Genomic DNA, 12451 nt, shown 5'->3' on the forward strand with positions numbered 1-12451 from the left:
CATGACCGCGCAATTGTCATTGAAAATGCAAGAGCGATGAAAGCTGAAAATTGGGCTGGGAAGGAGGGGGTGAAAGTGTCCTGTATTGTAGTGGTTAAGGTACTCCGAACGACAACTCGTTATGTGTATAAAAGACACCTGTCCACAAAATGTCTGGTCTTGCCCATGATGGCGAAGTTTGAATGGAAGAAAGACAAAGAGCTGGCAGAGGACCTCAGGGACAAGATTGTAGACCTCCACAAGGCTGGAATGGGCCTCCACAAGGCTGGAATGGGCTACAAGAACATCGACAAGAAGCTTGGAGAGAAGGAGACAAACTGTTTGGAACAATTATTCCCAAATGGAATAAATACAAAGTAACCATCAATTGCCCTCGGTCTGGAGCTCCATGCAACATTTCCCCTCATGGGGTAACGATGATCGTGAGAAAAGTGAGGGATCAGCCCCAGAACTACATTGGATGAGCCTGTGAAATGATCTCAAGGCAGTTGGGACCACAGTCACCAAACAAACCATTGATAACAGAATACGCCGCCATGATTGAAGTCCTGCAGTGCCCTCATGGTCCTCCCACCTCAAGAAGGCACGTGTACAGGCCCGTCTGAAGTCAATGAACAGCTAAATGATTCAGAGAAGGATCGGGAGAAAGTGCTGTGGTCAGATAAGAGCTCTTTGGCATTAACTCAACTCGCCGTGTTTGGGGGAAGAAAACTGCTGACTATGACCCTAAGAACACCATCCCTACAGTCTAGCATGGAGGTGAAAACATGATGCTTTGGGGCTGTTTCTCTGCTAAAGGTACAGGCCAACTTTGCTGCATTGAGGGGCCAATGGGTGGAGCCATGCATTGTAAAATCTTGTATGAGAACCTTCTTCACTCAGCCAAAACACCGAAGATGGGTCATAGATGGGTCTTTCAGCATGACAATGACCCAAAACATACCACCAAGACCACAAAGGAGTGGTTTAAGAAGCAGCACATTAAGGTCATGGAGTGGCCTAGCCAGTCTCCAGACCTTAATCCTATAGAAAATGTATGGAGGGAGCTGAAATTTCGAGTTGCCAAACAGCTAAGAAACCTTAAGGATTTAGAGAAGATCTGTAACAAAGAGTGGACCGAAATCCCTCCTGAGATGCGTTCAAACTTGGTAACCAACTACAAGAAATGTCTCACCTCTGTGCTTGCCAACAAGGGTTTTCCACCAACTACTAAGTCATGTTTTGCTTGAGGATCAAATACTTATTTTACTCACTAAACTGCAACTCAATTTATAAACATTTGTATCGTGTTTTTTTTTTTCCTGGAATTTTGGTTGATATTTTTTCTCTATCATTTAACATACATCTATGATAAGTTATAGACCCTTCATTTCTTTAAGTGGCCAAAAAAAATCTGCAGGGGATCAAATAATTATTTTCCCAATTTTATTTTGCTTTAGTGCATTTGGGTGGCATTCCGAAAAAAAAGACTACATGTTACATGTGCTACCAGAAAAAAATAATAATGTGAATCCGGCCTTATAGATGCAGTTGTTTGTTGATTGCAATGTTGGTGGCTGCAATCAGCAGTTTTAGTCCTGGGTCAAAGCAACATCAGCGGGGTGAGAAAAAATTGTTTTCCCTCTCTCTGAGAATGTTCCCATATGGCCGCTTTGCATTCAATATAGCTACACACCAATCAAATGATTTTCCTTCTTTTGTGTGTGTGCAGAAATTGATTTCTTGAAGCTGATCTCCATGCAAAGTAAAAAAAAAAAAAAAAAACGTATTTTTCGCTCCATAAGTTGCACCTGACCAAAAGACGCACCTAGGTTTTAGAGGAGGAAAACAGGGGAAAAAAAATATTCAGAACCAAATCGTGTACTAAAATATTTTGCAGTGCCCATGAAATGCCTCCGGACCAGTGCCAAAGAAATGCAGCCTGACCAGTGCCCATGAAATGCAGCCTGACCCGTGCCAAAGAAATGCAGCCTGACCCGTGCCAAAGAAATGCAGCCTGACCCGTGCCAAAGAAATGCAGCCTGACCCGTGCCAAAGAAATGCAGCCTGACCAGTGCCAAAGAAATGCAGCCTGACCAGTGCCCATGAAATGCAGCCTGACCCGTGCCAAAGATATGCAGCCTGGCCAGTGCCAAAGAAATGCAGCCTGACCAGTGCCAAAGAAATGCAGCCTGACCAGTGCCAAAGAAATGCAGCCTGACCAGTGCCAAAGAAATGCAGCCTGACCAGTGCCAAAGAAATGCAGCCTGACCAGTGCCAAAGAAATGCATGTTGACCCGTGCCAAAGAAATGCATGTTGACCCGTGCCAAAGAAATGCAGCCTGACCCGTGCCAAAGAAATGCAGCCTGACCCGTGCCAAAGAAATGCAGCCTGACCCGTGCCAAAGAAATGCAGCCTGACCCGTGCCAAAGAAATGCAGCCTGACCCGTGCCAAAGAAATGCAGCCTGACCAGTGCCAAAGAAATGCAGCCTGACCAGTGCCATAAACGCAGCTTGGCCATGGCCCATAAACGCAGAGTGACCATTGCTCATAATGCAGACTTACCTGATATTATCCCATCCTGTCAGGAGCAGTGTCAGGCTGCCCAGCCGGGAGATCGCCTGGTGCCTACAGGGAGTTTGGATGTCTGTCCACTGCTCTCCTGTTTCTTCTGGCGGTGGGGCAGTGCCGGCGGTGATGGCAGGGAACGTTGCCGGCGGCGAGGAGCTGTGCCAGCGGTGCCAGACGTATATTCACACCATAAGATGCAGATACATTTTCCCCCATATTTCTGGGGGGAAAAAAGTGCGTATTATGGTCCGAAAAATACGGTAAATGTTTTCTATGGGTTTGGAAAATTGAGTGTTTTTTTTATACTTGCATGCCCTTTTTTTCTCCAACATTTTTATTTTTCTGCTCTGTGATGCCATTGGTGGACTCTTATTGAGTTCCCTTTAGTGTCAGCCTGTGGGAGGACCTTACCTCTATGACTAAGCTCCGGGGGGGGGGGGGGGGTGGTGAGTGGTAATGTTAGAATTATATTTGAAAAAAACAAATACAAATATTTAATAACAAACGTGTCATACTTGCCTGTTCTGTGTAATGGTTTTGCACAGAGCAGCCCGGATCTTAGTCTTCTTTGGTCCCCCCCCGCCGGCACTCCTGGCCCCTGCCCCTTGACTAGTGCATCCAATAGCAAGCTGCTTCCTATAGGACAGGGGTCTCAAACTGGCGGCCCTCCAGCTGTTACAGAATTACAATTCCCATGAGGCATTGCAAAGCTGACAGTTACAAGCATGACTCAAATAGGCAGAGGCATGATGGGACTTGTAGTTCTGCAACCGGTTTGAGACCCCTGCTGTAGGGGCACTGGTGCGTGCTCGCTTCCGAACCCCGCTCTGTGTGTCCATAAGACACATAGTGGCCCGGCTCGCTCTAGCCGCCCCCCCCCCCTCTCCTCATTGGATCACTGGCTGTGATTAGCTGCCAATGAGGAGAGAGAGACCTGGGACAGCTGAGGCTCCTGTGCATGTCGCTGGCTTGAGAGGTAGGTATTGGGGGGGCTGTTGGGGAAGCTGCACACAGAAGATATTTTTTTACCTTAATGCATGAAATAAAATACTTTCACCCGTAAGGCTGGGTTCACACTATTGCAAATTGAATGTGGGTTCCCCAGCATCCAATTCGCAATGGCAAGAGATTTTGACCGGCTCTCTATGGAGCCGGTTCACATATCTCTGGTGCAAATTTTCACAGGAGCCCTGGGCGTCTTTCGGTCCTTTTCAGGTCTGAATTCGGGCTGAAATAGAGTTGCCACCTCATCCCTTTAAACCCGAGCACATATGAATTACACGGGTTCTGAGGCCAATTAAATGCAGATAAGGCACTAAGTGAGTTTAATTACCACCTTAATCAGCCACAGAACCTGTGTAATTCATATGTGTTTGGGTTTAAAGAGATGAGGCGGCAACCATAGGCTGAAATCGGTCCTGAAAGGGGTGAACGGGGACACACCGGACCCCTGCTGTGAGCCACATGTGAAGATAGTGTGAACCCAGCCTTACAATCAACTTTAGGCACACGGAGCGGTGCTACAAGAGTTTGGGTTGTTGTGAGCCTGTGGGGGGGGGGGGAGGTGAAAGGCCTGTGGGTGGGGTTGAACAAGGTGGACAGCCTGGGGGAAGGGTATAGTAGATGCATGATCTAGGAGGGGTTATGTTAATGAGATCGTTATCAGAGTCTACACAGGGGAGTAGAGAACTCCCTTGTCATAGCTGCAGAAACCTAGACCGGCAGCAACAGAAAGGGGACCACACTTTGCCTTGCCGGGGAGAGCTGCCTATGAGTGTTGATAGGCAGCTCTCCCAGGCAAGGCAATGATCTGCCTTGCAAAGAGCGAGCTGGGGAGAAGATTTGCTAATTGACCAGGGAAATTCGAAGTGCCCATTAGCACTGGACATGGAGATGCAAACCCAACTACCACCCACTCCTGGTCTCTGCCTCCTGCATGGTGGCTTCAGGTTGCCCAGAAGAATTACTAGAGGTGGCGGTGAAAAGACTGGTCACCCTGCACATAGAAATCACAGCAAATGGGGCCCCTCTTGGAGAAATAAGGCCACCGGAACAGTATAGAACAAAAAACAAGTTAATAGAGACATTCTCACTTGTCACATATCCAAGATTTTTGTTGGGTTTTCTTTGTTATTGCTGGGAGATCAGCTTTAATCTATTCTCCATGTGTCAGAAAGAGACAAGTCACGTATGTGGAGGCATCACAAGCGCAGAACAAAGATTCTTTATAGAAAAATGTTGACAGAATTGGAGACATGAGCGTACCATACATGAGCGGCGGTAGAACCACGAGCAGGCCGTGTACTGTCAGCAAAATTCTCACGCTTTTTTTTCCCCCCAGCAATTAGAGAACAATTTAGGATCTTTATTACCCAAGAATAATCCCGTGTTCTTTCGCTCCTTTTTTTATTTTTTATGTCTGAAATAAACAAGTCTGGTGCTCGTCGTGTTTCTGCTGTAAAAACATCCCTTTTTACTGGCTAAATTCAGAGGCTATTTTCACCCAGGGAAAGCAATTTTCTCAGAGCTGAAAATTCCCCCGCTGATCTGTACGGAGAGGTGAAGTGTGGATGCACACAATAAAATATACGGCTGATGAAAAGCTTCCACAGCAGTAAAAGAAACATGTTTAATATATATAGCATTAACTGTTCATATGGCAAAAGCCTCGCAGTCAACCTATCATGTCTGCAACTAACAGTTATTAGGATATTGGTGGTGGGGCTTTGCTTCGGTAAATGTGGGGCTTTGCTCAAGTCCTATTGGAAGTGGCTTTGGGGCTTAATTTAAGTGGGGCATGGCTCTGGTAGAGCTTGGGCATGGCTCTGGTAGAGCTTGGACTTGGCTCCAACGGGTAGGGCGTTTGGCTCCAGCCAAGGCAGGTCTTGATGCCAGTGGTGGTGGGGCTTAGTTCCAGTGAGTTTGAACTTTGCTCCAGTAGCGATTGGACTTGACTCTAGTGCATGTAGATATTAACTTTAGTGGGGTAGGGCATAGCCCCAGCTGTGATGGGATTTAGTTCCACTGGGGTTGGACTTGGCCCCAACCGGTATGGAACTTTGCTTTGCCCAGGTTGGACAGGGCTTAGTGCCAGTGGTGGTTGGGCTTAGTTTCAAAGGGTTTGGACCTGGCTCCAACCGGTATGGAACTTTGCTTTGCCCAGGTTGGACAGGGCTTAGTGCCAGTGGTGGTGGGGCTTAGTTTCGAAGGGTTTGGACCTGGCTCCAACCGATATGGAACTTTGCTTTGCCCAGGTTGGACAGGGCTTAGTGCCAGTGGTGGTGGGGCTTAGTCTTGAAGGGTTTGGACCTGGCTCCAACCGGTATGGAACTTTGCTTTGCCCAGGTTGGACAGGGCTTAGTGCCAGTGGTGGTGGGGCTTAGTCTTGAAGGGTTTGGACCTGGCTCCAACCGGTATGGAACTTTGCTTTGCCCAGGTTGAACAGGGCTTAGTGCCAGTGGTGGTGGGGCTTAGTTTCGAAGGGGTTGGACTTGGCTCCAATAGGTATAGAGCTTTGCCCAGGTGGAGCAGAGCTTAGTGACAGGTTGTGGTCCAGTGGGGTTGGGCTTTGCTCCAACAGGTATAGGGCTTTGCCCGGTGGGACAGGGCTTGGTGCCAGTGGTGGTGGTCCAGTGGGGTTGGACTTTGGACCAGTGCCAAGTCCAACCTCTACTGGAACAAATCATTTGGTGGAGGGGAGGGGGGATTATGGTGTGGGGTTCTTCCTCAGGGGTTGGGCTTGGCCCCCTGGTTCCAGGGAAGGGAACTCTTAAGGCATCAACATAGAAAGACAATTTCATGCTCCCAACTTTGTGGGAACTCTTTGGGGATGGCCCCTTCCTGTTCCAACATGACTGCACACCTGTGCACAAAACAAGGTCCATAAAGACATGGATGAGCGAGTTTCTGCAGGCCAGCCAAGTTCCTCCACCCCAGAGTCCTGACCTCAACCCGATAGAACACCTTTGGGATAAATTGGAGTGTAGACTGTGAGCCAGGCCTTCTCTCCAACATCAGTGCCTGACCTCACAAATGCTTTTCTGGAAGAATGGTAAAACATTCCCAAAGACACACTCCTAAACCTTGTGGACGGCCTTCCCAGAAGAGTTGAAGCTGTTATAGCTGCAATGGGCGGGCCAACTCAATATTGAACCCTACGGACTAAGACTGGGACGCCATTGAAGTTTGTGTGTGTGTGTGTGTGTGTGTGTGTGTGTGTGTGTGTAAAGGCAGGCGCCCCAATACTTTTCGTAATATAGTGTGTATTATTATTATTATTATTATTGTTGTTTTTAATAGGCTGCACCTTGTTGGTTTTTCTTATGTTTGTATATATGCAAAAATGGATAGTTGGTATTTGATCAATAAATGCACGCTTTCCCTACTGATGTAATGCACTAGTGGATATTGTAGTGATTGCTAATTCACATATACTATATACACCTTTTATATATTTACCTTATTGTGCGGCCCTGTCCTTTTTTTTTTTTTTTTTTTTTTTTTTTTATATATATTTTTTAATATACAGGTGTAAGTCAGCGGGAATACCATATAGACACTTTTTACACTATTATATTGTATATTTGAGCTGGAGTATTTCATGATTTATAATGTTATCTGTAATGTTTTATGGAAGAATCCCCCCCCCCCCCCACACCCCCACCCCCCACTTAGCATGCAATAGAAGCTAAGGATCTAACCCTTCCCCAAAAACAGTCCTTAGTCTTTTGCACAAGCACAACCCTCGGTTACATACATTGGGGATAGTATAAGCCACATTAATTACAAAATTTACATTGCACCCTTAATAGAAAAAAAGTAAAAATAAAAATCACAGCTGCTCCCTTTTTAAAAAACAAAAAATAGATCAAAACTATACAAAAAGAAAGTAAAAAGCAAGAGCTATGATGTAATGTGCAATTCTTCATTATATTAAAAAAAATGTTGATATTCTAATATTATAATTGTTGATCTAATAATTATAATGTATGATATTATACAAAATATATATAATGAAAAGAAAGAAAAGGCCAATAAATATAGCTAATGTTTCCCCTTCCACCTAAGCAAGTGCAAATACACCCAACACACGTTCCACTGCGTTTTGGACAGCAGGCTCACCGTATTATGTTAACTCCTAAATATGGCCAAAAAGGCCAAAAAACGCTCTTTTTTGTATCCTTAGATTCTCTTTAAATTATTATAGCCTGGTAATCCCATAAAATTGCCAATATTTGTGCAGTATGGAGGATTATATACAGTATCTCTCAAAAGTAAGTACATTGTAGCAAAGTGTCATTTCTTCAGTGTTGTCACATGAAAAGATAGAATAAAATATTTTTAAAAATAGTGTAAAGTAGTGAGTGTACAGCTTGTATAACTTGTGTAAATTTGCCGTCCCCTCAAAATAACTCAACACACAGCCATTAATGTCTAAACCGCTGGCAACAAAATTGAGTACACCCCTAAGGGAAAATGTCCAAATTGGGCCCAGAGTGTCCATATTTTGTGTGGCCGCCATTATTTTCCAGCACTGCCTTAACCCTCTTGGGCATGGAGATCACCAGAACTTCACAGGTCACCACTGGAGTCCTCTTCCCCTCCTCCATGATGACATCACGGAGCTGGTGGATGTTGGAGACCTTGCGCTCCTCCACCTTCTGTTTTGAGGATGCTCAATAGAGTTTAGCATAGGTTTGCGCAGCCTATTGCATTAGGGTGTGCATCCCAAAGCTCAAACTCGTACTACCTATCACTCACGGTGAAAGGAAAAAGGGGCCCCTTCCTCCACTCATCCTAAAACATCCCTGCAGCCAGAGGGAGTGGAGAGTAGGGAAGCCGGCAGCACTCTGAGGGGAAGGAGGTGGGAACCTAGGCAGTAGGGGGAATCTGCGCTACATAGGGTGATTAGGGTGTGCCTGGGCACGCTTGGCACACCCTGTGCGCACGCCTATGGGGTTTAGGTCTGCTTGGCCAGTCAATCACCTTTACTCTGGGCTTATTTAGCAAGGCAGTGGTGGTCTTGGAGGTGTGTTTGGGGTCGTTATCATGTTGGAATACTGCCCTCCGGCCCAGTCTCCGAAGGGAGGGGATCATGCTCTGCTTCAGTATGTCACAGTACATGTTGGCATTCATGGTTCCCTCAATGATCTGTATCTCCCCAGTGCCGGCAGCACTCATGCAGCCCCAGACCATGACACTCCCACCACCATGCTTGACTGTAGGCAAGACACACTTGTCTTTGTCCTCCTCACCTGGTTGCCCCCACACACGCTTGACACCATCTGAACCAATGATTCTCAACCAGGGTTCCTCCAAAGGTTTCTAGGGGTTCCTTCAGCATTGGGCAATTTTTGCCTCTCAGATAAATTCCCACTGACACCATTGATCTTTTTAGCTATCTGTAAGGAGGTAATTCTTTCCAATGACCACAAGTGTAAGGCCGCGTACACACGGGCGGACTGTTCGCCCAACTTTGTCCGCTGAACAGTGTTTCAGCGGACAGTTCGCTCGTGTGTGGGCTTCAGCGGACAGTTTCAGCGGACAGTCTGACGAACAAAGTTTTTTTCGGAATTCCCGTAAGACAGTCCGCTGAAACTTGGTTTGAGCGGACAGTCCGCTCGTGTGTAGGCTTGTTCGACAAACTAAGTGTCGCGCATGCTCAGAAAGGATTTACACGGCGAAGGTTGCATTGCAGTGTATAGGACGTCGTATTTTTCGTCCCGTCGTACGTGCCGTTCACGTCATCGCGCACGGTTTCAGCGGACTGTTCGTTCATCGTGTGTGGTCAAGTCCGCTCATGCAAATTTTGAGCGGACTGTTTGTCGGATTGTTTGACAAACTAAGTTGGGCGAACAGTCCGCCCGTGTGTACGCGGCCTAAGGAGCATTCTTCCCACTGACCATCACACTAATGTATCATGAGTTGTAGAGTTATAATTTTTAGCAGGGGTTCCCCGAGACCAGAGAACTATTTCAAGGGTTCCTCAGTGTTGAAAAGGTTGAGAAAGACTGATCTGAACCAATAAGTTTATCTTGGTCTCATCAGACCACAGGACTTGGTTTCAGTAATCCATGTCCTTAGTCTGCTTGTCTTCAGAAAACTGTTTGCAGGCTTTCTTGCGCAACATCTTTAGAAGAGGCTTCCTTCTGGGACAACAGCCATGCAGACCAATTTGATGCAGTGTGCGGCGTATGGTCTGAGCACTGACAGGCTGACCCCCCCCACCCCTTTAACCTCTGCAGCAATGCTGGCAGCACTCATACCTCTATTTCCCAAAGACAACCCCTGCATATGACACTAAGCACGTGACCTCAACTTCTTTGGTGGACCATGGCAAGGCCTGCTTTGAGTGGAACCTGTCCTGTTAAACTGCTGTATGGTCTTGGCCACTGTGCTGCAGCTCAGTTTCAGCATCTTGGCAATCTTGTTATAGCCTAGGCCATCTTTATATAGAGCAACAATTCTTTTTTTTCGGATCCTCAGAGAGCTCGTTGCCATGAGGTGCCATGTTGAGCTTCCAGTGACCAGTATGAGAGAGTGAGAGCGATGAGGTCAAATCTACCACACCTGCTCCCCATTCACACCTGAGACCTTGTAACACTAATGAGTCACATAACACTGGGGAGGGAAAATGGCCCAATTTGGACATTCTCCCTTAGGGGTGTACGCAAATTAGCCCACTTTTGTTTATACATTAATGGCTGTGTGTTGAGTTATTTTGAGGGGACGGCAAATTTACACTGTTATACAAGCTGTACACTCACTACTTTACATTGTAGACAAGTGTCATTTCTTCAGTGTTGTCGCGTGAAAAGCTATAATAAAACATTTACAAAAATGTGAGGGGTGTACTCACTTTTGTAAGATACTGTATATATTGCTCCCTAGCAAATTGTAATTGATGTATATACCCAGGAATAAAATAAAGCAAATTTAAAATATGCAATTCAACTAATGGTATTTTACTAACTTATCAGTATAATAAATTAATGTTTGCCTAGTGCAAAATTAGCACTAAATCTAGTCCATATTGCAACTGCTAGGGTCAAGGTAGAGCAAGATCCACAAGTGAACCTTGTGATCAGTGCCATGAACCTGATGGGACAATTCTGACCTCCTTTTTTTTTTTTTTTTTTTTTTTTTTTTTACATAGTAGAAGCCTTATGTTATATACAAGATGTCGGAGCCCCTTGTAGTGTTGCCTAACACTGCTGTTATCTTTTGCCTTTTGCAGCAGATCAACCAAGACTTGAACATCCAGCTGCTGAAAGATGGCTACCGATTAGACGAGATTCCAGACGACGAAGACCTGGATCTTATACCCCCGAAATCTGTCAACCCCACCTGCATGTGTTGCCAAGCCACCTCGTCTACTGCCTGCCATATCCAGTAATGTGCGAGGGGGGTCACAATCTGTGCATTCCACGATAACTGTAAATCTTAACAGCCATTGCTTCCTCCTATGGTAGGACACGCACCGATTTGTGTTCATGGAGCCAGGAGAAACCAAAAAAAAAAAAAAAATTTAAAAAACATTCTCTTATATTATCTGCCAACCCATGTGACCTGCTACCCTGGTGAGTGGACTGATGCGGTGAACACATGGACCTTCCCTTGTAGACCAGAGCAGTCAGTGATACAACAATAGTATGAGCTTCCCATCCCCCTGTAGACCTTGGAAGTTGGGAGGATAGCAGGTGGGGATAGTCATGTAGACCAAACAAGGTGGTCGGAACCCAGCCAGACATCCTATATTAAAATATTGTTAGCCTAATTTAGATTGAAGGATACATCCAAGCAGCAAGCATCTCCTAATTACAAGTGTCAGACCATCCTGCTCCTTGGTGATAGACGTTATGGCAAGTGGCGTAGATGAGAAGGCTATGTGTTGCCACACTGGATTTATGTAGAGACATACGTTGGTGTAGAAGCACCTAAACACACATGGAGCTCCATAGAGTAACATGTATATAGCAATGCCATGTTGGGTGTGTAGAGGTGAAATCAAAATTGTTTCTTGTTGAAGTTTGTTATGTTTAGAGTAATCACACTACCTAACTCTCCTTTTTAATGGAGGTAGTCATAGTTTTTGACCCCCAAACAGAGGGAGGTACTTTGAGTAAAGTTTTGAGATCCAAGATGAGCCCCATCCATTAACATCTGTGCAATGAGGTTTTCTCAAGTCTTCTTTTTGTTTGCCGAAATAGATCTACCATGTTTATATGGTAGACGGCATAAACTGAAAACACAATAGATGGGCCGTGAGCAGCATGTTCTGTTCCCATGATGTTTCACGTCGATCCTACAGTAGACCAAACAGTGACACCCAACTGCTCCAACACCTGTAGGGATGGAATGACTATGGCTAGGACCTCCTTCCTCTCTTTTGGTTTCTTCTGTCTCCATGTTTTTGTCCATATTTTACAAACAAATAGAAAATTCTGATATTCTAACAATGAATTTGAGTCTTTCGGATTTAAATACCCGTACACTGTTCACCGTCACTTTTCCCCCCCCCACCCTCTGCTGCCCCATGCGTCTTCACTAACGTTTCTCTCACTGACCCCGACGTGATATTTTGTGAGGCTGGAGCGATAAGGCGGTTTTCCAGAGCAGACCGGGGTGGCTCCACTCTGTATTCTATAAAGGAGCGTGTCGTTTCTTGCATGTTCATCGCGTGTTGTTCGATGTCTTGAAGGCCAAAACCATGAAGGATAATTAGGTCAAAGGATGAATAAATAGATTTGGGGTATCTTGTGGATTGGCCCAATCTGGTCCTTTTTGGTGTTTCTTCTCATCACGTGAGCACAGATTTGTCTGATTTCACAAATTCAGGCAGTTCTGTTTTTATGATTTAGTTATCACATTATCTGCATGTATGTATTTAGGAGAATTGG

The 12451-nt window shown here is 45.6% G+C and overlaps 1 protein-coding gene across 2 annotated transcripts in view; it reads left to right on the top strand.

Moving 5' to 3' along the window:
* FAM219A (family with sequence similarity 219 member A) overlaps positions 1 to 12227 on the top strand; it is a 129786-nt gene extending 117559 nt beyond the window's left edge. For both annotated transcript variants that reach the window (XM_077490559.1, XM_077490560.1), the window contains exon 6: positions 10789 to 12227. In XM_077490559.1, coding sequence (XP_077346685.1) covers positions 10789 to 10947 — 159 coding nt within the window. In that variant the 3' untranslated portion in view covers positions 10948 to 12227. The remainder of the gene's footprint in view (positions 1 to 10788) is intronic.
* The last annotated feature ends 224 nt before the right edge of the window (positions 12228 to 12451 follow it).

Source organism: Lithobates pipiens, unplaced genomic scaffold (genome assembly GCF_037356315.1).
Source record: "Lithobates pipiens isolate NorthernLeopardFrog02 unplaced genomic scaffold, aLitPip1_a1.2 Scaffold_19, whole genome shotgun sequence".
Taxonomy (NCBI): domain Eukaryota; kingdom Metazoa; phylum Chordata; class Amphibia; order Anura; family Ranidae; genus Lithobates; species Lithobates pipiens.